This window comes from Marmota monax, unplaced genomic scaffold, assembly GCF_021218885.2.
Source record: "Marmota monax isolate L192 unplaced genomic scaffold, Marmota_monax_Labrador192_F-V1.1 WCK01_AAM20220418_F8-fsc00038, whole genome shotgun sequence".
Taxonomy (NCBI): Eukaryota; Metazoa; Chordata; class Mammalia; order Rodentia; family Sciuridae; genus Marmota; species Marmota monax.
The window spans coordinates 3,497,189-3,523,451 of record NW_026692498.1 but is presented as its reverse complement, the minus strand read 5'-3'; the positions used below and the strand labels follow the sequence as shown (position 1 = coordinate 3,523,451).

The window sequence follows — 26,263 nt, the reverse complement described above, 5'->3', positions numbered from 1 at the left end:
CATCAGGATGTGGGCCACGGAGCAGAGGGGTTTGGAAGGACACAACGACAGGTGCAGATGCCACCACACGCATCACGCCGGGGAGCAAGAGGGCGCAGCAGGGCTGTGGGCTGGCGGGACACCTCCCTGTGCCTGCGCCTTGAGAGCCACCTTGTCCACTTGTGCCTCGAAAGCACTATGTCCTTGTAACAACCAGACATACGGAAACGCACAGCGTCCAACGTCAAGCCGTCTCTCTTCCAGGCCACAGGGCCTGCCGTGCAAGCCCCATTGCCAATCGCAGGGCCCCGCCAGCCATGGCGGGGCGGACAGGCAGACAATGTCTCCTTCCGCGTCCAGCCTGAGGACATCCTCAGAGCGGCTTCCCCTCCTTCAAGTCTAAGGAGTGATAAGATATAAGAATGCCAAACTACGTGGAGGGAGCAGGGGGCAGTTTCATGCCATTTAGTTCTTACTACCTTTACAGGGACGCAGTCTTCTAGGACACCACGCGGGGGTCCAGAGGAAAGCCGGCTGCCCACACGGGCTGGTGCCACCCAGCAGCCCCCTGGATTTATTCAGCACGTGCCTCTTTGGAGCTGCGAGCACCAAACATGTTTTCTATTCATTCTTAACATGAGCACAGCTGGAGATGTGGACTGAGTGGAAATAGTTCCATTTTGCAGACAGCAGGAATTGAAGGCTCAGAGAAGGTGTGTGAGCTGCCCAAGGTCACACAGAGATAAGTCTGAGAGAAAACTTAGGACAACTTATTTTTCAGGGACTCAATCAGGCTTCTGATAATACACATATACGCTTCTATATTCAGAGCCTGTCTCTAGAAAGATCCTCAGCTAACCAGCAACTAAGCTTCTGTCTGGGGAGGAGAACTTGGGTTTGGGCTGGGAGAGAGATCTATTCCTCACACTCTATTTTCTGCGCATTTTGATTTTTTACCCCATGTATCTATTTCCACTTACCAATTTCTAAAATATAAAAATGATGCTTGAAAACCATGAAAATACGAAAGGCGACGGGCACAGCTTGCAACCCTTCTACATGAATCTTGAAGGTCAGTTTTACCAAGGCCGAGGGACAGTGACCGCTCGTCCCCTCCCCTCCCTCCCAGCAGCCTGGGAGCACCGACCACCCCGTGCAAAGTGTGGCCAGAGGCACAGGAGGAGCTGGCCACCAGCAGGACCAGGTCTGTGCCCACCTGCTTCCAGGAAGCTCCTCCCTGGGAATCCCACGGAACCGCAGAGCCCAGCCGCCCTCTCTCTCCGCTCACCGCCAGGGCTTGGCCTCCCGCCAGCCCCACCACACTGCTGGGCTGGGAGACGGGGTGTCCTGCTCGGTCCCGGCCGTCCCACTCCTCCACCAGCCATTTGCTTCTGCTTCACAGGCTCCAGACTTTTCCAGAAGCGCGGGTCTCCCCAGATACCACCGCCGGCCTCCTAGCTGGCCCCCGCTGCTGCCCCCACAGCACTGACTCCTCCTCGGCCCCAGGTGTCAAGCAGAAGTCCCTTCCTCAGAGGGACCGTCCCTGCCTCCCCGCCTAGGGCTGGCTGACCGGCCCCCTGGGCTCTAAGGGAAGTGCCGCCAAGTGGCTCAGTGCGTCAGCCTCCGTCAGCCTCTGGGGAGCTCTCTGCCTGCAGCTGGCTGTCGCTCCCCAAGGTCAAGGCGGTGTCTTGACAATACTGGCTGAACCGGTGGAGAGTGAGTGGGTGGGTGGACTGAGAATGGGTGGGTAGGTGGGGCAGGACGGGTGTGGGTGGATTACAGGCAGATGCGCGGCTGGACAGGAGGGGGCATGGGTGGACAGCTAGTGGACGGCTGGATGAAGGACAGTTGTATGGATGGATGGACCAAGGAAGGATGGTCAGATAGAGGGGTGAGTGGAAGGGGGTGTGGATGGGTGGAGGAGAGGCCGGGAGGGTCCATGGACCTAGTGTGAGTCCATCCCCGAGGTCCTAGGGGGCCCCCTCAGGAGCCTCCTCCTGAGTGTCCCGTGCTCATGGGCCTGGGACCTGACCTAAGAGGAGTGGGAGCCTGCAGTTCCCGGGCCCGAGTTGAGATGGGTTTTCAACAGCGAGACTGAGGTTCCTGCGAAGTCCCGGGGGACAATGCCCAGGACCTCTGCTGCCTGACCCTCACTTGTGTGGCCATGTCTAGATCCCTCTCTCGCCTGCTTTCCGGGCAGGTGGAGGGGATCCCACAGAGGGCACTGGCTGGAGCGACTGGACACATTGGCCTCCGCCTCCAGGCCTACGTGGACACCAGGGGGAAGGAGAGGAGGAGCCTCCTGACTGGGGGAGGAGACATCTCGCTGAGCTGGCCTCCACCGCATTTTGATCTCGGCTGCCTCTGCAGGGGAGGCTGGGCCTCCGCGCCGCCCAGATGTAACCCGCTGCTCTGGCGGGTGTTGACTGGCAGGAGGGCTCCGCTGCGCACTGCCCACTTCTGATGGGAATTCTGAAGTGGCTGATGAACTGCCAGTGGCTTTGCACCCGCGCTGCAGTGGGCACGGCCCAGACTCCTGCTGCTCCTCAATCAGGAGCAAGAACAGCCTCCACCCGTGTCCACTCCAGAGCCACCTTGTCCGACGGCACGTGACACCCGTGCCTTTGGCCTCAGCTCCCTCACTGCCCTCCACGCCCTGCCAAGGCCCCAGAGAGGTCAAGGAAAGTCCTGTTGGCTCTAAGCACAGGAGACTCCTCGGCCCATCCCAGGGCCGGTAGGAAGGGGCCAGACGGGCGCGGAGCCAGGGGAGTGCTCTCTCCCAGTGCTGCTTCAGGAGGGGATGACCCTGTCCTCCCTGCACCCCAGGCCAGTCCTGGGCAGTGGACTCCTGTCCTCAGCAGGGAGACTCCACTCTCGGGTTCAGATGCTCATGGGGCGGGGGCAAGCCCATAACTTGGCCTTCCCCTCTCCACCTCAAGGTCCGTCTGTCCAGTGGACAACGACCCCTGCTTTACAAGGTGGCCGAGGGGCAGCCTCAGAGCGCTGTGACCAGGCTCGGAGGCTGAACCCGGAGGAGAAGAGGAGAGGGGCCACCAGGAGGCGGGTGGTGGCCGCAGCCGTGTGCCACTCTGCCATGGGGGTCAGGGTGGCTTGGGAGCCAGGACTAGAACCTTCCACCCATCGCTTAGAAGCTCCAGTTGACCCCGGTGTGGCCTAGACGTCCCTCTCCTCTGCCACAGAGCTCAGAACAGAGAAGGAACAAAACCCTTTGGACACAGCCAACAGGGCGGCAGGTGGCAGGTCCTCGGAGCTCACTGGTCCTTCTGGAACCAGAGTACCCAGCTCCACCTCGTCCGCCCAGGGAGCAGCTGTCACCCAACAAGGACGCCTCTCTGGCTGCACAGCCACGAGGGCCCTGTGTGTTCTGGTCCTGGGCTTGTGACAAGCCTCTGCCCAGGACCCCAGGCAGCGGCCCCACATCCTTCCCCTTCCCTGCTCCATCAAGTCAGGTCCTCCCATGGCTCCCCTGGGCAGTGGCCCTGAGCGTAGGGCCACCTGTGTCACGTGTCAGGTGTGTGCATGCACAGGACACACCACGGATGCCCCCCTGGGGCTCGGGCCCCACAGACCATGGGCCTTGTGGGGACACAGCACCCCTAAAGCCAGAGGTAGGGCCCTTTAGCTTCCAGAGGGCACCTTTCACCCGGACCCCGGATCCCTGCCTGGAGCCTCCAAGCAGCCCTGGTGACAGCTCTGCCCTGGTGACAGCTCTGCCCACTTCCCCGAGCCCTGGGCGCTGAGGTCCGCTGGCTCTGCCCAGCCCCTCCTCGCTAGGAGGGAAGCACACAAGCAGGTGGCCCATTGAGCAGGTGCACTCTCTGCAGTGACCCCCCTCTGCCCAAGTCAAGACCCGTCGGGAAGAGCCAGCGTCAGGCACGGTTCCCTGGAGGCCAGTGGCCCTGAGTTCTCTTTCTGGACTTTGCTCACGGGCAGGTCACCAAGGTGGGCAAGTGGGACAAGACCTGGGGAGTGTGCACCCCCTGGCACCCGGGGCAGAGCACAGCTGGTGTGAGCGGTGGAGGTCTGACCAGCAGCTCCCGCCTGGGGTCTCCCTGAGCACACATCCACACGAGCCCATGGTGCAACACCCCAGGGCAGCAGGGGGCCAGCGGGTAAGAAACCGCCCGTCCACATGATGGAGCTCTCCAGCCCCAAGAAGCAAAGAAACCCTGCCCGGGGCGGACCTCGAGGACTTGACGTGACAAACCCCGTGTGTGTGCGGGGCTGGGGACCAGGCTCTGGGCAGGTTCCAGGCTGGGGACAGAGGCCTGGAGAGTGTGACGGCTGGGTGGCAGGCAAGGGTGCGCCAGACACGGTCAAGGTGGGGACTTGGCAACATGTCCACTGTACCCCATAAGAACACCATGTGGACACCTGCCACAACACGGGTGGACCTTGAGGGCATTGTGCGTGGTGAGGGGCCAGTCAGAAGAGACCGTGCACTGACACCGTTGACGTAAGGCTCCGGGCAGGCGAGTCCATGCAGGAGGCTCAGCAGGGCTGCAGGGGCCGTGGGGAGGGGAGACGGGCATGGCCGCTCGTGGGGACAGGGCACCCCCTTGGGGTGAGGAAAGGGCTTCAGACCCTGACGGAAACAGAAAGCCACCGAAAGACGACGGACTTCGGCACAGCAAACGTCAACCGCGTGATTCAGGGGTCAACAGCGCCAACCTGGGCCGGGTCCCGAGGCAGGCAGACAGGAGTCAGGGGCAGGTCTGAGCTGCTCCTCACAGACCCCAGGGTCAGGCAGGACCCAGGGCAGGGCATGGGGACCCTTCCCCAGACTGGTCCTGCTCCTCGGAGGGCTGGCTGCTGGGCTTCTCAGAGAGGCCTGCGGTCGGCCACCAGCAGGGCCAGCGGCAGGTCCCTTACATGCCGCAGTCACATACCTGTGTCTCCTTCCCTCCCCTGCACCACATCCGGCTCCCGTCAACCCAGTCCCCTGTGGGGTGTGGGCTCCCCATGCCCCTGTACCCAGCATGGTAGCAGGGCTAGCCAAGGGACACTTGTGGCTTAGGACAGAAATGAAGGGAAAGAGGAACCTGCAACCGGGGACACAGGGACTTGGCAAAGGGCACAGTGGCCAGGAGAGATGCTGCTCACCGGCTTCTAGGGGAGGGCAGCACCTGGCCATCACAGCCCCACCTGGCTGAGTGCTCATCTCCAAGGGACAGTCCTGCCCACCCCACTTGGGCCTAGCCACCGGATGAGCACGGCTCCTGCACAACACACCAGCCCCCACGGCCTGCCCAGCGTCCCCCGCAGGGGAAGGGCCTCCAGCAACAAACAGGAAGCCAGGGAAGCGTGTGAAGTGGCAGGAACGGAGAGGGGAACCGCCTGAGGTGAGAACCCAGGCCCCAGCAGGCCCCCAACACTCCAGGGGGACATGCCCATGGGGGACGCTCTGGGGCCACTGCCCGCCCAGCCTCTGGACTGCTGTTTCCCTCGACAGCACTGAGTCCCCTGCCTCCTGCTCCACCCAGGCCCTGGGGCCACACAGGCCACTCCACGGGCAGGTTCTCTGGAAGACGGTGGCTTCCGCAAGCCCATACGGGGACACACCGGGGAAGCAGACCAAGGGGCCTGAGCGCTCCACGCGACTTGGCCCAGCGCTCAGGCCGCACAGTGCCTGTGACCAGAGGTCCTGGCAGGGAGACGCGCGTCCTACCTGGAAGCGTCGAAGCCGTCGTAGGAGCCCACCGTGTAGTGCCGGAAGAGCTTCTTACTGCGGTCCGAGCGGGTTTCTGTGCAGAAGAGAGAAATAGCGCTTAGAGAGGTCATGGTGCTGGACGCCGACCCCACTCCGTGCTGGGCTCTCGTTGACCCGTCCCCTGAAGCCCGAGACCCGCTCTCCTGGGGAAAGTCCTAGGGAGAAGAGGATCCTGATTCCAGGGACTGCCGGCAGAATCTGGGGACACCTATGAACCCCAGCCCTGGCCACGGAGGGTCAAGAGCTGTTCCGGGGCAGAAACAGAGCTCTGCGGAGCAGAAGGGCGGCCGCACTCCTGCGCCACGCCACGGCCCGCCTGCACGTGGCCTCCGCCCGCCTCTGGCCCATCGGAGCACCTGCAGGTGGCTGCCTCGGGGAGAGGGACACATGCCTATTGTCCTGCCTACAGTTACTTTCTCCTAAAAACAAAGACAATAAACAAACGTGACTCGATTCCTGATTGAGCCAGTGTGGGCTTTCCCGACTCAGCGGTCCGAGGTGCACGCATGGGTATGAGGAGTGAGGGAGGTCGTGGATACACAGCTGGGCCTGGGGGCCCCACCGCAGGACCCACGCTCACCGCGTGGTCAGTGGCTGGCCTCTCCTCCCGGAAACTGCAAAACTGCCCAGGAATCAAATGACTGGTTTCAGGCAGAAACCGAGGCCAACCTCCTGTGGGCCTCTGCTGCAGTCTCCCCGGTTCTGTTTTCCGAGGTAAATGTGATTTTTTTTTACTCAAATACCCCAAACACATTTGCAGTTCAACGTGAACACGGGTCCGGGCTCTGAGAAAGGTCTGGCTCCTTTTCCGCCCAAGACTCCTCTCTGACTTGAGCAGGGAATCCTGAGGTGGGAAGGGGGCAGGTGGGCAGCCTGGGACTACATTTCCCAGCTGCCCTTGCTCCCGGGTGTGGACATGTGACTCCTTCTCACCAATGGGGTGTGAGCACAGCCGGGCCCTTCACCCCTAGGCTCTGAAGAAGCCCACCCCCCTTCTCTTCCCTCTCCTGCTCTGTCAGCTTAAGGCTCTGGACCTGGAGGGCCTAAGGGTGGTGGGGTCCCCAGGTGAGATGCAGAGTGGGTCTCTGCTCCCCAGGGCTGTGGGAACAAGAAGAAGCCCTCTGCGCCCTGAGGCTGCACTTCAAGATTTGTGACAGCAGCCATGTTGCCTTAGCGGACAGCAGGGCAACGGGGGTCCCCTGTGGCCTGGCTCCCACGGCTCTCTGCCCCTTCCCCAAACGCCCAGCTCTGCAGCATGAATTCCCAGCAGAGGCGGCCTCCCGTGGCTGACTCCACTGCTGACGCTGATGAGGCCCCTCTGCTCAGGCCCTGCTGTAAGTGCCGCTGGGGCTGCTGGCCATTTAACCGCCAGGCCTGTCCAGGGAGGGCTGCACGCACTGCCCTCCACGCCCTGCGCAGGACCACGGGTGCCCTCCATCAGGAGAGCAGTCTCATTTACACTGAAGGCGTCCTGCTGCTCTGGTGACTGCCTGGGCACCTGCACCCTCGTCAGCACTGCCCACTCGGCCCTGAGGCCACGCAGCTCGAAGGCCTGTGAGGAGAGTGCCCTGGCAGGACCAGAGTGTCCGTCCACGGAAGACGCCGGAAGCAGTGGCGTTCCACAGACTCAGCAACTGAGCTTTGAGCAGCAGGAGGCTGAGACGGTAAGCAGATCGTCAAAAGAAAAGTTGCCAATTATATAAGTTGGTCATTTTGTCACACTCACATAAACAGGGAGAACGAGTCAAGCCATTGGACCACAGACGTAAATAGCTAATGGGACTTCGTCCTCTGCTCAGGTTTGTCCCTCCTGCATCATTACCTGCCCTTCCTTGCATGATGGCCTTGGCCACCTGGGCACACGGAAGAAGGTGCATGACCAACTGATGGACAGCAGCAGTAACGGTCACCAAGACAAAGCCACACGCCCACACCACGCAGGTCAGCTCAGCACCTGCCTTGTAGCCACCAGCCACCCTCCCTGACCCCTGGGACAGGGCCTGGATGCTCCATGACCTCAGTGACGCTCCAGGAAGGGACATGGCCTCCTCTCTCTATATCATGCTGGGGTGGGGACATGCCTCTCCTTCAAAGTCACCTTGAACTCCAGCCTTGGTCATATGTTGATGGCATTTGCAGGGTTAGGCTTAGATGGGGTTCTGGGGGTGGCCCAAAAGAGGAGGAAGAGAGACCCCACTAGGGCACGTGCCTGTTTCCCACACGACTCCCTGCATGGCTGTGGGACTCTGCAGGGTCCCCTCCCGCAGGAAGGCTTCACCAGGCGCAGCCCCCAGGACCTCAGAGCCGTGAGCGGAATGAGCCTTGATTCTTTATAAATGACCCGTCTGGAATTTAATTCAGTTATAACAACAAAACACGGACTCACAGACCTGCTGTGTGACACTGAGCAGATGCGCAATGTCTGAGCTTGCTGCCCAGCCTGGGGGCCAGCACAGGACCCCAAAGCACCCTCAGGGCATCCGCAGGCACAGCACATGGGACTTCCAGGTAGGCACCAACCCGTGGGCTGACACTGCCCCCCACGCTTGGCATCAGGACCAAACGTGGCCCCGTGTGCCTCCTGCCTGGAGCCCTGCACACCCGCCTTCGCACTCTCCCTGGCCAAGTCCACCTGGAGACAGCCCCTAGGGCAGGGCCTCAGGGTCCTGCCGAGCTTCCACAGGTGGCCCCAGAGTTCAGGCAAGTGCGGAGGGGAGCACAGCAGGCAACTCAGCTGGGGGCTACCCTGCGGCGTCCACGCCGGGGCCACACATGTCCAGGCCCTGGAGGGACAAGTGGGTTACGCAGAGTGGCTCACGGAGCCACTGAAGGACCGCAGGGCTGTTAATTGCCAGTACGACTCTTAATTGTGCTGCTTAAACCCCCAGGTGGCATTTCTGTGCTGGTTGCCTAGGAAACTGCTGGGCCAGGCGGGCTGACTGGTGCAGGTCCCTGGCTGGGTCAGGGGGCCCAGGGTCCAGGAGCTAAGAGGAGTGTATGTGCCCAAACACGTGTGTGCGTGTGTGTGTGCGTGTTTACCAGAGAGCATTTGGAAGGGCAGCATGATGGGCCAGGTAGCTGCAGTTTCCAGACTTGGGGATTTCACAGACCAGTAACGTCCTCAACCAAGTGGGGAGAGAACATAAGCCCAGACAAAACTGATCAAGTTTTTCTTTGGTTTTGTGAGGACATTAGAAACCATCAGTCCTCCCTGCTATCACGATTAATTTACGAGAGAAAGGGAAGCGCCATAAAGGATATCGTCTCCTATCCGTTTAGCAAACTACCACTGCCCGGGCATTACTGTTTTCCAGCTCCCACACACTGCTCTAAGACATGGTCCCGAGGGTAGGAGGGGGCCCTGAGGGACACAATTATCATTACCATAACTCATCACCTCCATCACCACCACCACCATCGCCTCTATCACCTCCATCACAGTAACCACCATCTCCACCATCACCATCACCATCACCATCACCACCATCACCATTACCACCACCATCTCCAACATCACCATCGTCACCATCACCATTATCACCATCTCCACCACCACCACCATCACCATTATCCCCGTCACCATCACCACCATCTCCACCACCATCACCACCATCTGCACCATCACCATCACCATTACACCACCACCAGCACCATTATCTCCATCACTACCATCACCATCTCCACCATCACCATCACCATCACCATTACCACCACCATCTCCAACATCAACATCGTCACCATCACCATTATCACCATCTCCACCACCACCATCTCCACCATCACCACCACCACCTCCACCACCATTATCCCCATCACCATCACCACCATCTCCACCACCATCACCACCATCTCCACCACCACCACCACCACCATCACCATTATCCCCATCACCATCACCACCATCTCCACCATCACCATCACCAACACCACCAGCACCATTATCCCCATCACCATCACCACCATCTGCACCATCACCATCACCATTACACCACCACCAGCACCATTATCTCCATCACTACCATCACCATCTCCACCATCACCATCACCACCTCCACTATCACCTCCATCAACATCAGCCCCTTGCCATCAGTCTTCACCATGACCATCACTATCACCACCACCTCTACCTCCATCTTCCTCCTGCACCACCTTCATCAGCAGCATCCTCACCCTAACACCCCACCACCCCTGCAGGGGAAGAGCCACATATTTATGGCCTGCTAACAGCAATGCTCTGCGTCTCCTCATTTCACTGACACTAAGCCGGTCACCTGAGTTGGCCTCACGCAGCACCCAGCTGAGGGGCTTCCCATCTCTGTTTGACAGATGTAGCCGAAGGTGGTGATGAGGGCCGCGGGCTCTGAGGCTAGACTGGCCGTGTGTGGTCTCCTTGTCGTAAGACAGGGACAAAGCAGTTCCCACTCACAGGGAGGCCATGAGGGTTGGGCTGGATGCACGTCCAGGGCCAGCACCGTGCTGGGCACACAGAGAGGCTGCCTCCCTGGCTGCTGCAGTCTTGGGTGTCTAACTCAGTTGAGGAGCCTCCACCTCCTGGGGGGCATCTCAAGGTCACTCCGACCCTTGCCAACAGCTGTGCCTCCAGCCCAGACTTTGCAGCTCACAGCCTGTGCCAGCAATACCAACACCCACAGCGCGGTGTTTCCAGAACCTTCCCCAGGTGCCACACCCCATAAGTGCCTCTCCCAGTCCAAAGGCGGGGCTCAGAGAGGATAACCAGGGCACAGGGTCACCCCAGGAAGCATGGGCTCTATGGGGCGCCCCTGGAGGTGGCTTGACACGCGGCCACCTGCCTAGGTCCAGGGGCTCCTGGCCCTCCACGTCCTGTGGAGTTGCCCTCACCTGGCTTCAGCTTCTGGTCTGACATGAGAGCAGGTGAGCTGGACGGTTCTTGGACACGTCCCCTCACATCCTAGCTTGGCCCCGTTGCTCCCTGGGGCTGTGGGCGGCCAGCTCCCTGGGCCAACCCCTTCCTATGACCACTGGATCTCGGTGGTGCTGATGCTGGACCCAGATCCAACACTGCAGGACAGGCAAAGGGAGGAGAAGAGGAGCCAGCGGCCACACCTCCCTGTGGCCGATGACCCTGATGACACTGGGACCTGCCCCCCTCACCAGGGGACTCTGGCTCAGCGGAACCCGGCACAACACGAGCCCAGGTCCCTGGCCACATGAGCCTGTGGTGGCTGCAGCCCCCTCCCCCTCCTTCCTAAGGAGGCGGAGGTGGGGGCCTGACCCTCCTGTGGTAAGCGCTCCATCCTCTGGAGGCCCAGCCCTTTCCCAGTCCAAGGCACACAGGTGAGGCCGCCCAGCCTCTGCCCCTAGCCCACACAGGCCTGGGCTCCAGAGCTTGGTCTGAGCTGGTCTGAGCCACAGCGAGGCACAGCTCAGGGGCTGGGTCCTCGTCCTGCTGCTGAGGCCACTGGGGGAGCCAGGCCATAGCCAGGACGGTGCAGGAACTGGGGACAAGGGGGAAGACAGACTCACCGGTGTGGCCCTGCGGACCGGCCAGTCCCAGGTTGGCTGGGACCGGGGGTGGCTGCACTGGCTTCCTACACAGGCAGGCCCCCGCCGAGTCCTTTCTGGCTGAGACGGTTGGGCCGCCTGTCCACAGGGCGCACCTGGGAAAGATGCAGCACGGCTCCCGGAGCGCCACAGCCCACGCCAGGGGACAGAGCCCGAGGTGCCGTGCAAATGGCCTTTTTGTGTCTGCGTCCCTTGGCTGGGGATGCTTCTTAGGCCCTGGGGTCAGAGCCGAAACCGGAGGCTGGGCAGCCCTCCTGCACACAGGGACGCTTGGGCGAGGCTGAGGACGGCCCGCCTTCACACCGGACCTCAGGGTTCGCCATTCCTACCGAGTGGCCCGTGGCCTGTGTGGGACACGTGGGCCTTCCTCCGAGACACTCTGCAGTCTGGATGCCGAAGTCCTGGCTTCCTAAGGGACAAGGTGGCAGGAGTTGGGCACTGGGTGGCCCAGGACATCATTTCCACCCCACGGAGAGGGTGGTCCCCAGAATGTGGCCGCCATGAGGCGGGAGGCAGAGCCAAGAGCTAGGGGGGAAGCGCCGGAGCCAGAGGCCTCGATGGCAGAGGCCCGGGTCCTGTGGGGGTCACAGGGCTGCGGCAGGCACGCTGGCTCCCCCACCAGCGCAGCCAGACTGCTCCCGGCCGCGGTCGGTGCAGCCTCGAAGTGAGTTCTGGCCAACAGCAGAGCCTCCAGGGCAGATCCCAAGGGCAGGAGCCCAGAGCGCCCTTCCTGCCCGCGGCACGGCACCACTCCATTCCTGAGGGACGCCCTTGTTCCGGCAGGCGGGATCCCCGGGCGAGCCTCCTGCTGACTGGGGACCAGCGTGCGGTGGGGATGAGAGACACCTGGCCTTCCCTGCCACTGGGCGGAGCGCCTGTCCCTGCAGCGCGGTCAGGGGAGCTGGCTGACGGTCTGTGAACCAGGATGTCCTCCCCACACTCCTCAAGCCTGGCGGAGCTGGTCACGGGGTCACCCGCAGCTGATAGAGTCCAGAGAGTACAAGGAGGTGGGCAGATCAAGGCTGCGCTGGCCCTGGTCTGGGAGACGCCCGCCCTGGCTAGGAGAGGAGTGGCGGTCGACCCACGCACAGGGACCGTCACACTGAACGCAGCGGACGGGACCCCGCACAGCAGGTGTGCTTCCTGTGCCTCAGGAGGTCCCTGTGTCCATAGGGTGGGGACAAGCTGACCACGATGCAGCCCCCGCTGTCCCGCTTCCTCAGCCACGTGGAAGCTCCTAGAAGCCAAGAGCGCTCCAGCCAGGCCACCTCCTCAACCAGGGCCCGGCTGGTGGCTGCATACAGCAGGCGCTCAGCAGTGCGTGCAGCAGCCCAGACAGCTCGGAGGCCAGCAGTCACCATCACTCTAGTCGGAGTCACTGCCGTCTTTCAGCTGGACGGCTACAGTAGCCCCTGTCCCCCTGTTCTGTGCCTGTCTCCCCTCATCGACCCTCTCTCCATAAACAGAACAATCCTTGAAGAATGTGAATCAGACGGTGCTCCATGGCCCCGCCGGCTCTGCACCCTCACCCTCACCCTCTCCTCCTGATGGCTCCGCCCTGGCTGCGTGGGACCCTCTCGTTCCTTGAACACAATGAGTTGTTTGCACCTCTGGGCCTTTGCACTTGCTGGACCCTGTCTGGAACATTCTTTCCCCAGTTCAAAGTCCACTGTGCGGCTGGGTGCCCAGTTCCCCAGCACAGCCTGGTGGGCCGTGCTTGATTACTCCAGGATGGACCGTGTCCCCTTGCTCTGTCTCCAGGCTGAAGGCCCACACAGAGGTGCCCCTGGGATGCTGAAGTGGGGCAGGCAGCTCCCACACCAGGAAGCCTGGGCTCCCGGGGCTGAGGCAGTGACCATGGGGACCTCTGGCTTTGCCTCTTGGCCTTTGCCTGTCGACTGCAAAATGGGACGCTTGGACCAAAGGATGTCCTGGGCCCCGTCCTCAACAGGACACCCCTCCTGTGCATCTGGGGACACACGCCCTTTTCCAAGTGGTGGCTAGGAATCTGGGTGACATCTGAGCTGCGGTGTCCCCAAAGCCCTGCCCTGAGCAGAGCCTGGAAACTCCACATTGAAAGGGGGAAAACCAAACCTGGAAAGCCCGCTTGTCTACCCCTCGGGCTTGTGAGGAGTGACAGATTGCGTGACAAGCCTCAGATTGGCGTCCTTTAAAATAGCCCTCCGAGCAGGGGGAGGGTGCAGCTTGGCAGGGAAGGCAGGGCCTGTGCTGGGTGTGTCCTCTCTGAGGGAAGCAGGAGAGGGCCCGGTCACTCCCACACTCTGCAAGGCCACCAGTCAACTCATAAGGACCCCAGAGGGGCCAGGCAGGAGGCGGGGACCATTCCCGTGGACAGAGCAGGGCCACGGGACAGTGGTGGTCTGGCAGGCAGGGAGCCATCCTCTGAGCCTCATGGCCCATCTGCACCCAGTGGGGCGGTGAGCGCAGACCAGGCCCTCTGCTCCACACACGGCCCTGTGCCCGGCCCGGGAGGCCGTCCAGCCACCCAGCCCCCGGGTTTGTCCAGGAACCCACCTGGTCTTCTGGCCTACAGCCCTCTCTGAAAACGTCCCCGCCCTGGCTGAGGAAGACCCACCCTGGCTTATCTGTCCATGACCTGTCTGAGAGATGGCCAGCCAACTGGACGCTCCCCTGGGAATGTGGGACACAGGGGTCAGTCTCTGCTCCCTGTCTTCACTGAGGACATCTCTACTCGGGTGAGGAGGCTGTCCTGTGGGCAGCCTGAGTGGGCACCTGTCCCGGGAAGGGCCTGGTGGCCTCAGACCGGAGGACTTTGTTGCTTAGCCAGCTCTCTGAGTTTTCTGCCTCTTGCAACCAAGAGCGCCATGTTTCGGCCAGTCTGTCACTAAAGCCTGTCACTAGAGCTGCTCCCTGAGCTGCAGTGACAGCACTCCTGGATCCCACCTGGTCCTCGCCTGGCGGCCCGTCCACCCCTGAGTACTGCTGTGCAGACCGCCCGGATGTGACGACGCTTTTCCCATCTTCCCTCCAAGTCCCACGCGGTCACTCCGCGCACCTTTGGCTTCCGCATCTGCAGACCCCACCAGCCTCAGCAGAAAATATTTGAAAAAAAAAAAAGTGTGTCTACATTAAAGGCGGACAGAGCCCTTGTCATCGTTCCCCAAATAGGACCGGGTAATAGCCTTCACGAGGCGTGTCCCTGATTAGGGACCACAGGAGGACCTGCGGATGCTGGGAATCGAGGGGTCCGAGCATGGTGGCTCCTGGGGTCTGTGGGGTCTCCAGTCAGCCCCCGAGGAATCCAGGGGAGACTGTTCCAGTGTCTACTGTGACAACCAAGTAGGGCCTGTTACGTCTCTGAGCGCCCCCAGGGGGCACTGTGCCCCTGCCACCTGGCGTCCTCGTGTGACGGAGAGCAAGCCCCGGCCACAGGCGTGTGCGGTGTCCTCTGTGCAGGCTGAGGGCATGGGCGAGGCTCCCCCAGGGGCCCGCATCTCTGAAGCCCCCTCTCCGAGGCCCACCTTGGCAGGTGGATTTTAGGACTCTGGGACCCCCGAGCTCTTCACTCCAAAGAGGTGGGCGACTGAGCCGGCGTCCATGATCACAGGTGCCCATGGGCAGCTGTCAGTGTCCAGCCCAGGTCAGACATGGCCCGGCGGCCTCCTGCCCTCCCAGGGCTCAGGGTCCCCGGCGGGCAATGTGGCCAGGCCTCCCAGCTCCAGCCCCCTGAGCTCTGCAGCTGCGTGCTCCTGCCTGCCCGGGCTCCTGTGACCCCTGTGACCTTCAGATCCGACACCGTTCCCTGGGGCTGAGCTAAAGGCAGGACCAGAACCACACAGAGACCCACAGGGCGGGAAGACGAGCTTTCCTTTCTAACAACCAGGGTGCTGCTGGGCTCTGTGCAGAGTGAGACCCACGTGGACAGACACAGAGGCCCCGCCTGGGCTGGCCCAGGTCACTGCCTCTGCTCACCAGGCCTGCAGGGTGCGCTACAGTGGGCAGGGCTGGAGGGCGGGGCTGCAGGGAGGGAGCAGGCACCCAGCACTGGCGCCCACTGCGAGGGCTCGCAGGTCCGGGGCCTCAGCTCTGTGATCACTGGACTCCGATGACATACACACAGGGCACGCCAGCCACGTCACGGTCACCACTCCTTGCTGGCTCAGGTGCACACAACAAGCACCCTCTGGGCGCCCAGCAGTGACCCTGCAGGAGGGGAGGAGAAACACGCCCTGTGGTCAGAACGCACAGCAACTGTCTAGGGAGGGCCGGGCTGGGCGGCTGGGCTGCCTGGAGTTCCTGCAGAGGGCCCGGGTACCGGGTACACCGGCACACCGGGCACCGAGCACACAGAGCACCGAGCACACCGAGCACACCAAGCACTGAGCACACTGAGCACCGGGCACACTGAGCACTGGGTACACAGAACACCAGGCACACCAAGCACACTGAGCACCGAGCACACTGAGCACTGAGCATACCAAGCACCGAGTACACCGAGCACCGAGCACACCGAGCACCGGGCACACGGAGCACCGGGCACACCGAGCAACGGGCACCAAGAACACCGAGTACACCTAGCATATCAAGCACCGAGCACACCGGCGCTCCGCGGTTCTGAGGCCGCAGGTCTGGCTCCAGGCTTCCTGCACAGATGCGCTCCTTTCTGCAGGCTCCAGCCGAGAGGCTGGTTTCTCCGCCTGGGATCCTGGAGGGTCCTGTCCCTGGGATCCTGTCCCCCCCACCACGTCACAGTGGCAATCCTGTCACTGCGACTCCTCGGGGTCAGGCTGTGCCCACCTGATGGGGTGCCAGGACCACCCTGTCCATCTGTGACCTACTTCCCCTTGGCCAGTAGGGAAGTGTCCTCACAGCTTCTGGGTCAGGGTGTGGACGTCCTTGAGCCCTTGCTGTGTCACCACGGTCGAGAGAGAGCAGGACAGCAGGGCTGGCCGGGCCTGGCTGGGGAACCCATGCCAGTCCCCCCAGGGCACTCTGCTTGCAGGTGACAGAGCAGAGGCTCCGGGAGACCCCGGCCCCATTTGTGAATTCCAAGACGAAGACCCCTGCAGATTCGAGTCGGCCACCTGCTGAGACCTGGGGACTCGGCTCGGGGACTCCCCTCCTCTAGCCAAGGGAGCCAAGGTCTGCTCCAGACTGAGGGCACTGAGGGGACACAGCCTCTGCAGGGCGATGCCTGGAGCCCAGAGGACTCAGCTCTGGGCACTGCCCCGCTGGCCCCCGCCGCCCGGTTTCCAGCTGCCTGGGGGGGCCAGACCCACAGGTGTGGCCTTGGGCTCCTCGGTATCGCTGCTTCCTCTTGCGTCCTGCCTGTGGGGTGTGGTGTCGGCCCTGCTCTGTCCTTGCCCGGGGCCAGGGAACCAGCCTGGTGGGCACATTGCGGGTAGAGCCCAGAGCGAGCTCGGCCACAGGTTTTCTAAGGGAACCACGTGATCCGAGTCCCCTCAGCACAGGCTGGGTCACCAGGGAAGAGCACTGGCCCTGGACACAGGCCTAAGGTTCCCAAGCACTGGGGCTCCCAGAGCCAAACCCATGGACGTCAGAACAGAGGCAAAGGGAGAGGCCCCCGCCGGCCGCCCCCCCCCCCCCCCCCCCCGGCCAGTAGAACCACCCGGGAGCTGGCCACGCCCAGCACAGCCGTCTCCCCTTGTGGCTGCCCCGAGGACACGGGGCTACCTTCGGGAGGACACAGCTACCAGAGCCTCAGGAGGCCACTTGGGAGACTTTGCTTTAAGGAGCAGCATTTCAGCTGGCACAGCTGTGTCCCCCCATGGAGGACCGGGCAGTGGGGTAGACACCCACCAGCTGAGGCTCACACAGCGCCAGGCAGGATGAGGCCTGGGAGGCTGGAGGTGTCCCGGAGCTCAGGGCTCCACCTGACCCAGGGCCACGGCCAGCTGGGCTGGTGTTCAGGGAATGACCACTGTGACGCTGGAGGACACACAGGAAGAAGAGGTCATCTATGTGGTTGGTCCCCAAGATTCACATGACGTGGTCCCTGTGTGGTGGTGTAGAGACTGGGGACATGGAGGCCAGTGGGAGGGCTGTGGTCACTAGGGCCTGCTCTTGGGGGGTCAAGATGACCCTCGGGAGCCTGAGTCAGTTCTCATGAGAGCACGTTGGCTCTGAGCCACTCTCTGGCTTCCTGTCTGGACACGTGACTGACTGTGACCATCCTTCCTGTCCCGTGTCTGCCATCCTGCCATCACCTGAGGTGACACAGCCAGGGCCAGTGCCTAGCCACTCTGTGCCATCTGGACTTACAGCTCCCAAACGACAAGCTCAACAAAACCTTTCTCTGTCATAGCAACACACGGACTTGCACGTCCCCAAGCCTGGCTTGGAGGAAGGAGGGGAGGGGACAGGCCATCGCCATCCTGGTGTTGACCTGTCACACCCTCCTCTGTCACCACGCACCACAATTGCTGTCCTAGACGTTGGCCACCGACCAGGCCCCACAACCCAACAACATGAGCCCGTGGCATCTTCCAGGCAGGACGAGGACCCCAATCCCAGTTGGCCCAGTTTGGAGGCCAGTCCCCACCCTGCCCTGCCCGTCTGGACACCCGCAGCTCAGATCTCGGCTCTGCCCAGCCTGACGCACCGGGCAGCCACTTGCAGCCACCATCTCCTCTCTCTGCCGCGTGGCCCGGGAGCCCATGGCGCCAGCTGGCAGGCTCCAGGCGCGGCACCTGGTCCCCACCCAGGGGAGCAGGCTGCCCCCCACGCCACGCCTCCCGGGAGCCAGGGCTTCTCCCCTTTCCTGCGCGGAGTGTGGAAGGGCCTCTGCGGCCACGTTGGCAGGTGGGGCTGAGGACAAGGAAGGACAGAGAGCCTGAGTCCCAGCTGGCACGGAGGGGCCTCTGTGCCCACCTGCCTGCCCGTCGGGCAAGACATACAATGCTCTGCCTTTCTTGTTGCCAAGTACAACCCTGACCACGCCTTATCCAGATGGCCACCAAAGCCCCACAAGACTGGCACTGTCCTTAACGTGACCACTCAGACAGGGAAACTGAGGCGTGGGGAGGCCCAGAGATGACCTTCCCATGTCCCATGGTCACCAAGGATGGAGGCTGGGGATGGTGATTCCCAACATGCTTCTGCAGAGTCACACAGGCCCCTCGGGATGCGTCTCTTCTGCCCTTCAGAAAAGGGACTTGGCCATGTCCCAGGTCAGCTGACTTGTGAGCACCAGACCTGGGATCAAACCAGGCCAGCCTGACCTGTGGGGGAGGTCACCCAGGGCGGCCAGCTGGGTGCTCTGTCTCCCCCTGCCGAGTGCCCCCTGCGGAGGAGGCTTTCTGTAAGACCCTAGCTGAGCATCACGGATGAGGGGGGCCTGGGGGTCACAGCCCGGGGAGGGAGGGTGGAGGGGCTGCAGCCCAAGGTCACACTCTCCTCCCTCGGCTGGGAGCCCGGCCCAGGGCCGCCGGCTACCACCTGGCCCTCTCTCACTCCTAGGCCGAGCAAAGCGGGGATGCCCTTGGAGGGGAGCTGGGCTGCGCGTCCAATTACCACCCTCCCAGATTGGTTGGGCACATGAACACAGCCCTTGGCTGTCAATGAGTCGGCTTCTTACTTTATAGTAATTAGAATGTTAAAAAAAAAAAAAACCCAGCCCAGGAGGCTCGGTGGAAGCCCGTCACCAATCCACGGTGCCAAACAGCAGTTTAAATGGAAATTAGTCAATGGATGAATCTGAGCCTGATTTGCATTCTGCCCACAGCTCGGTCGGGCGTGTCCCTGCTGCGGCCTCCCATCCCAGGCAGCTCAGTTTTCTTGTCTCCACACACGTGTGGCCATGGTGACCAGGGGCCTGACACACCTCTGGCCCCAGCAGCCCCGGGCTGCAGGGATGCTGGGGGAACACGGGCTGTCCCCTGGCCGAAATTGGTCTCCTCTCCCTCCTGCCCGTGCGGAGCCCGGTCCTCCGACGGACCCATCCTGCCTCCCCACAGGACCCCACCCAACGCCGGCCCCTCCCACACCCAGGACCTCGCCCTGAACTGTCCCCACTTCTCCCGGCCTTTTCCCAGGGCCAATCAGCACACACTGATTAAAACTGGCGATAATTGGCACTACCATTTGGAGAGCGCCAGCAAGCTCTCCCTGGTGCCCTCCAACAGGCGGGTACCCGCAGCCCTGGAAGGCGCCGAGGCCACGCAGCAGCATCCAAGGGCACACAGGTGTGGGGAGCAGAGTCAGAGTTAAATCTGGGAGCGGGCTGGGGGCGGGAGACTCTTTTTAGCTTTTTTCGTCTTTTTTAAGGACATTGGCAGCTGAGGCTGGGGAACTAGGACACCAAGAAAAAAGACCTGTTGAGCTCGGGAAGCGGCCCAGCCCCGCGGGCGGGAGCCAGGCTGTAGCCTGGGGCTCTGCATTCAGACTCTGACCCACCTGGACCTCGGGCCCAAGCTCACCTGGGCGCCTCCCGCCCCAGGGTGGGTTTGGCGGGAGGGCCAGGCAGGGCACGTGTCCGTAAAAGAGGACACAAGGATCCGCCTAGGAACGAGCTGAACAAGTGGGGCCGGCCAGTGGGCCCTCATTCCCAGCAGCCCACCAACCTGACACCCCCACAGAGGTGCACCCCAAATTCCACAAGACAGACCCCAGGCTGCTGGGGGTGAGGACCGGCTGGTGGCACCAGGCCTGGGGCAGCAGAGTCTTGTCAATTCAAGGCTCGCCTCTCTCTGCCCACTGCAAAGGGGCAACTGGGGGAGCCCATCAGACAGAAGTGCCCACTGACCTGGCCACCAAGCTTCCCTGCCAGCCCCAGGCGGCCGGCCATCTGCTCTCTGTGCTTCTGTGCACGAGAGGGAGCCCGGGGACAGCCAGCTGCAGGAGAGCATGAAGGCAGGGCATCTGGAACCAGGGGGCTGCTGTCTCCAGGGTGGGGAGGGGCTCCAGTCGGCTGGGCTAACACCACCCAGAGCACACTGGCCGCGCTTTCTCCGAAGGGGGCGGCGGGGTCAGGAGGCACCTGCCTCGCTCGGCTCTGGTGGGGACCCCTCTACAGTTTGTCAGGCAGGAGACCAAGTGGAATCCTGAACCACGGGTCCCCTAGTCCCACACCTGGCACAGCCCCTAGGAGGTCACCCACGCACTCACTAGCAAGAGGCACTGGAGTCTGGCTCACAACCACCGGCCGCTGCTCGGCGCCTGTGGGGTGCAGACAGGACCCCAGGGATCCGGCGGCGGCAGAGACGCCTCTCCCCTCGGGGTGTCTGTCAGCTGGCCGTGTCCCTCTAAATCAGAGGCAGGAGGAAAGCATCATGGAGACAATAGCCCGAGGCGCCCAGCACCCAGAGCACAGCGACTCGGCGCGTGCAGGATCGCCCACACGGCCCGCGCCTGTCTCCCGCGGGCGCGGCCGCGCTGCCCGAGTTCCGGGGCTCTGCGTGTCCCTGCCGCTCTGTGAAGAACAAAGACTCAGCTCGCTGGCCGAGCAGCCTGGGGAGGCGGCACCGTACCTCCAAAATGAACTTTCTTCTTGAACCGCGAGTTCTCCGCCATCCTTCCTAGCCTGGGTGTGACCATGTCACTCAGAGGGGTCCGCTGCTCCTCCTCCGGGGCCATGCGGGGCCCGTGTCCCCGGGGCCGGCCTCATTTACTACCCCCTGTTAATCCAACAGGAAGGAAAGTCGCAGTCCTCCGGTCGGAAGGAAGCGCAGGAGAAGGAGGAGAGGGGCCCGGGCACAGGACCCACCGAGGCCGGCAGCCAGGACTTCTGGAGACCGCGAGCCGGGTCGGCCGAGCACCCGGCGCTTCCACACAAGTTGTGAGCTCCCGGTCGGTCGGCGCCGCATCCCTCCACTTCCCTGTACCAGGGGCTTTTTTCCCTAGCGCTGGTTTCCATGGCAACGCATCAGTCACTAGTCTAAATAAGTACGGGTGAAGGACGCCTGGAAACCAGCCCAATTACGCATGCCATTAGCGGAGAGGAGAATGATTCCACCCGCTATTAGCAGAGGGCAGAGGTATCACTTATAGGCTGCTGGTGTCCTTGTCCCGAGGAACTCCTTTCTCATTCTGTCACACGCGGCATTTTCTCTGCTCGGCAGTTTTCTGCTTTCCATGAGGTGGACAGCTGGGCAGCGAAGCCCATGTTGGCCACTCGGCCCACTGAGCCAGCACCTCGGGGAAGGCGCTGCGTCTCGGCCGAGTGGGTCCTGGCCAAAGGCGCCCGCAGCCAGCCTCCGGGCAGGACCTCCCCAGCGGGGCTGGGCACCTCTGCCGCAGGGAGGGGCCGGGGGACACAGCCGGCTGCAGACTCAGGGTGCAGGAGGGCGGTGGCCGTCCCGGGCAGGGGGCCCAGCCTGTGGTCTGTGCCGGGCTGAGCCCCCGAGGGAGGGGCTGCTGCGCTCCCGCCACCCTGCCCTGAGGGATGGCACGGAGGGCACAGGTGCTCTCCTGCCTTGGGCCACGCGCCTTGGCTTTGCTCTTGATGGCCGCCACGAGCTGCCCTGTGGCCTCAGACAGGGGCCCTCCCCATAGGAGGGGCTGGTGGTGCCCCAGCCATGTCCTTCCCACCCCCGCAGGGGCACAGGGCCCCGGACAGTCACAGCTGAGCTCTGACCTTGGCCCGTCCGACTCTGCTTGTCAGATGGGCCGTCCTTAGGTGCCCAGGATGGATTGGGGCGGGCACCCAGGATAGCTCTGTTGTTATTCTTATTTTCAGGGCCATGTGAAGAGCGCATAAAACTGCTCCCTGCCCCCACTGGGCTCGTGCTGGGCTGGAGGGGAACTGTGTGAAGTTCACGGCAAGATTTACCCCCTCGCTTCCTGTTAGCCACCCATGTGGAACCAGATACTCAGGAAAGATTCACAGATCAGTAAACCGGGCCCAGAGAAGTTAAGAGACTGGCCCAAAGTCACACAGCCAGCTAAGAACCCGGTTCTCTGGACCCAGCTCTACTCCTGTCCCTTGTCCACACCTCGGTGCCAACGGGGATACAGGGCATTGTGGGGCTATGGGCATGGGCATGGAGCTGGCTGTTGGGCATGAGGGTGAGGGGCATCATTCCTCGAAAATAAAACATGCTCTCCAACGGGGGCCCAGCCCCGGTTTGCCATCCTGAACCCGTCTGCAGCTCAGTGGGGGCACCGGCCCTCCCTCCTACGGGGTTCCTGGCTCTCAGCAGCCCCTTCCTTCCAGCTGGGGTCGGCCTGATCTGCGGTCAACCTGGAAGGTCATACAAGAGCTCATGCCTGGCTCGCAGGAGCCCCGGGCTGCCTCTGCGCACAGATCACAGTGGGAGGCAGAAGCCGCAGACGGGAGTAAAAATAGCGAGGGTTTCCACGGGAGCCCGCGCTCCCTGCTCCGGAGCCTGGCGGGGAGGGCGCAGGGCCTGTGGCCTGGGCACGAGTCCTCAGCTGTGTGTCCCTGGGGACTCCCCGTCCACTGGTGGGCAGGGCGCTCGCAGCTGTACACGTGAAGAAGTCTCCACCCTCCTCGGGTCCTCGACCCGCGTGCCAGACTGGCTGGGGCATCGAGGGGTGAAGTCTGAGCTCTGAAGTGGCCCCTCTGACTCATGACCCTGGGCCAGAACCTGAGATCAGCTTCCCCAGCAGGAAGAGGGCAGTGAGGACCCCGCGACAGGACCTGCTGGAAGCGAGTCTGCTCGGCCCGGCTCCAGGGAAGGGGCAGGTTGTCCCGGGCCTCAGGATGCCATCACTACCCACCGGGTGTCCCGGCAGGCTGCATAAACTGTACAGGGACACCACCTTTGCTGGCGTGGGGTCGTGGCCACCCGGTGGACCCAAGGTGTGGCACACACGTACGTGGACAGCTCCAGGGACAGTCGCAGCCGGCCAGACTGAATTCTCCCCACGCCACTGGCTATGGCCCCAGGAAGGCTGAGACCTCGGCCCAGGACACTCCACCCATGAAGAAGCTGGGACCAGGTCAGTGCCAGCCCCGGGCGTCGTGAAGGTGACCTGCAGGAGAAGCGGAAGTCGCCCCGGGACGGCTCTGCTGCGAGAGGCTCGGGCTGCGGGACAGAGCGCTGAACTCCGCCCAGCCATCGGGCCCAGGGAGCAGGCGCGACTCTCAGGGCACTGGGGGGAGGCTGCAGCCGGTGAGGGAGCCACGGCTCAGCGACACCCGTCTCTGTGGCTCACACCCATGTGGGACCCGTGGTGGGTGTCCTTGGGGTGTGTCTGTGGACACGTGCACACACACACACACCAACACACACGCCCATGCTCAGACACACACACTTATGTACACACACACTCACACATGCTCATGCACACCCATGCACATGCTCCCACACATGCTCACACTCATGCACACACACACATTCATACACATGCTCATGCACACCCATGCACATGCTCCTACACATGCTCACACTCAAGCACACACATATGCACTTGCTCCTGCACATGTATGCACACATTCATGCACATGGACACACAGACATACAGACACACATGACCCTTGCACATGTACGCTCCCGCACACCTACACACATGCACAGAAACACACTCCACCCATGTAGTGTGTGCACGGTAGGGACGGACGGAGAGCCGGGGACTTGGAGTTCTCCCCTTGGGAGGAGACCCACGACTCAAGGTGACCTTTCCCTCCAGAGCCCACGGAGCCCAGGCCTCTCTGCTCTGGGGCCCCGCTCAGGCCTCGGCTGCCCGGCGGCCAGGGCGTGGGTTCACAGCAGCCGCCGTGTCCTCCAGGATGTCTGCACCCCAAGGGTCCCCCTCACGCCCTGCTCTTCCTTTATGGAAGTCTCGCTGCCCTCCCCGAGGCCCAGCTCGTGCCCTGTCCTGGGTGAGTGTGCGGGGCGTAGAGCTGCCTTCCACGGCGGACACGTTCCCGGCCCGCACCAAGGAGGGAAGGCTCCCGGGGATCCCGCCACCCTCTGGGCTGAGGACGGGCCTCCTGTACGAGCAGACACGCCCAGGCGGGCCGGGCACAAGGCGCGTGGGCTGCCAGGGAGTGGGGGCCCGGGCTGCCGGGGTGGGAGCGTGGCAGGCCCAGCCACACGGGAGCCAAACACAGCGGCAGGCCAGGCTGAGGGCCACGTGCTTGAGCGGCCTCTCCCTGTGTGGTCCTGGACGTGGCCGAGACGGCTGCTGGGTCAGGTGTGGTCACCCCAGTACCGGGAGGGTGACAGTCGGCTGCCAGTTAACCCCGTACCACATGGCGCCCTGAGGTCCCACCGACCTGGGGAGGCGGAGCTTCTGCACAGTCTGAACTGCTGTCCCTGGTGTCTCCACACCGAGTGGCCAGGTGCTAGGCAAGGCTCACATGGAACACGGGGGCACTGAAGGCCACAGGTATGACCTTGTCCCCTCGGAGCACAGAGTGGCCAGCCAACTCCCCCACGCACAACTAGCCATCGGCCACATGGCCGTGAGGGCATCGGTTGGCATCTGAAGCATTCGGTGACTGTGGGAGTGACATCTACTGTGTTCTAGCCTGGTGGCACAGACCTGTGGGGTGGCCCCTGGGCCGTCACATGCACTTTCCTGTTCCCTGCCGTCACCATGGGGTGGAAGCCCCTGTTGGCTCTGCCCGTTCCTGCCCTCTGTGCCCTCAGCGGGAGCCTGCACTGCACTTTCCAGACTCTCGTGCCAGGGTGATGGCCAGACTCTGTGATGGACAGGAGCCACTGTCCCCTGCAGGGGCGGTCACTGAGGGCTGCCGGGCCTCTCCTCTCCCTCTGTGCAGCACCCCTGGCTCTCTTGCTCCTCTAGCCCTGAGGGCCAGGGAGTCTTGCTGTGTGGCCAGTCTCCAGGGACACCACCTGCACCCTCTCCTCTCCAGCCCCGTGGGTGCTCGGCCAGCCAATCACCTCTCTGCCTGAATCGGCTGCAGAGCGGCTTGCTTTGTGGAGCGGGCATGTTGATTGTTTTCAGATTCTGTGTATCACAGACCCTTTATCTACTCACTTGGAGGTAACAGGGAAGTCCTTGCACAGAGGTGATTAAAAAGTGAGTGCGCTGTGACCACCCAGAGGACAGAGGACAGCTCCTTCCAGGGTCGGAGGCTGCCCTGTCTGGGCTGGTGCACCTCCAGGGCCGGAGGTGGTCTAACCTGGGGCATCATCACGGGGACCTCTGAGTCCAGAAGGGACTGAGGACTTGGGGGAGTGGCGGGCAGGCAGAGTGGCCTCGAGACTCCAAGCCTCCTGACAGAGGCCAGCCGACTAGTTAGGCCAGTCCCCCTGTGGACGTGAGGCAGCCGCAGCTTGCCTGGCCGAACCCCTCTGCCTTTACAGGACGTCCCACGGAGCACTGCCCGACTCCCCCGGCTGTCCTTGAGGGGACAGAGTCCTTGGGGGAGGTGCCACGCTTCCCCGCCTGGCCTCCTGGCCCTGGTGGGATTCCTGCCCTGAGTCTCTTTATCCGATCACCATGTCACCTGCAGTCACCTTCTCCTTGGGGCCTGTCTCTCCCCCTGCCTTGGCGAGGCCAGTAGCCCTCCGGAGCCCACCGGCAAGCTCGTCCATATAGTTGCGCAGCCTCCAGCCGGCAGGACGTTGAGGCCCGTGGTCTTAGCAACTCAGGGACTGACCTCCACCGACCACCGAGAGAACTTGGCCCAGGTCCTTCCCCAGCCAGCCTGGGATGAGAACACCGCCAGCGCCCATGTTGGTGACATCTTGCAGGAGACCCTACCCTACCCCACCCCTAACCCAGACCCTGTGAGCGAAAATGTGTGTCGGAGCCAGGAGACGCCATCACGCAGCTGTGGTGACCCACCAAGTCCACGCTGCGAGGCCCCAAGCCCAGCCGGGCAGCGCCGCCTGGTGAGCGCCCCGCAGGTGCTGCCCGGAAGACCTTGGGCTGGAGATGGCACATGAGAAGCAATTTGAAAGGACAGACACTGCAGAGGCCCCGGCCGGCTGGCCAAGCAGCTGCGAGGCCCAGCGTCCCCCGGGGCACTGTTCTGATCACAGAGGGACAGAAGTGAGACATGCTCTCTCACCGCTCACGACTGGACCCGACCCGTGAACAGACGAGATAAGGCCCAGACACGTCCAACCC

The 26,263-nt window shown here is 62.7% G+C and overlaps 1 protein-coding gene across 14 annotated transcripts in view; it reads right to left on the bottom strand.

Annotated features, from left to right (window-relative positions):
• Window positions 1-26,263, bottom strand: part of Shank2 (SH3 and multiple ankyrin repeat domains 2) — a 402,506-nt gene that overhangs the window by 136,467 nt on the left and 239,776 nt on the right. For 13 of the 14 annotated variants that reach the window (XM_058579387.1, XM_058579391.1, XM_058579384.1 and 10 more), the window contains one exon: window positions 5,669-5,744. In XM_058579387.1, the coding sequence (XP_058435370.1) occupies window positions 5,669-5,744 (76 nt within the window). Of the gene's footprint in view, window positions 1-5,668; window positions 5,745-20,724; window positions 20,994-26,263 lie in introns of those variants that run through there. The other variant, XM_058579394.1, reaches the window with a different exon arrangement.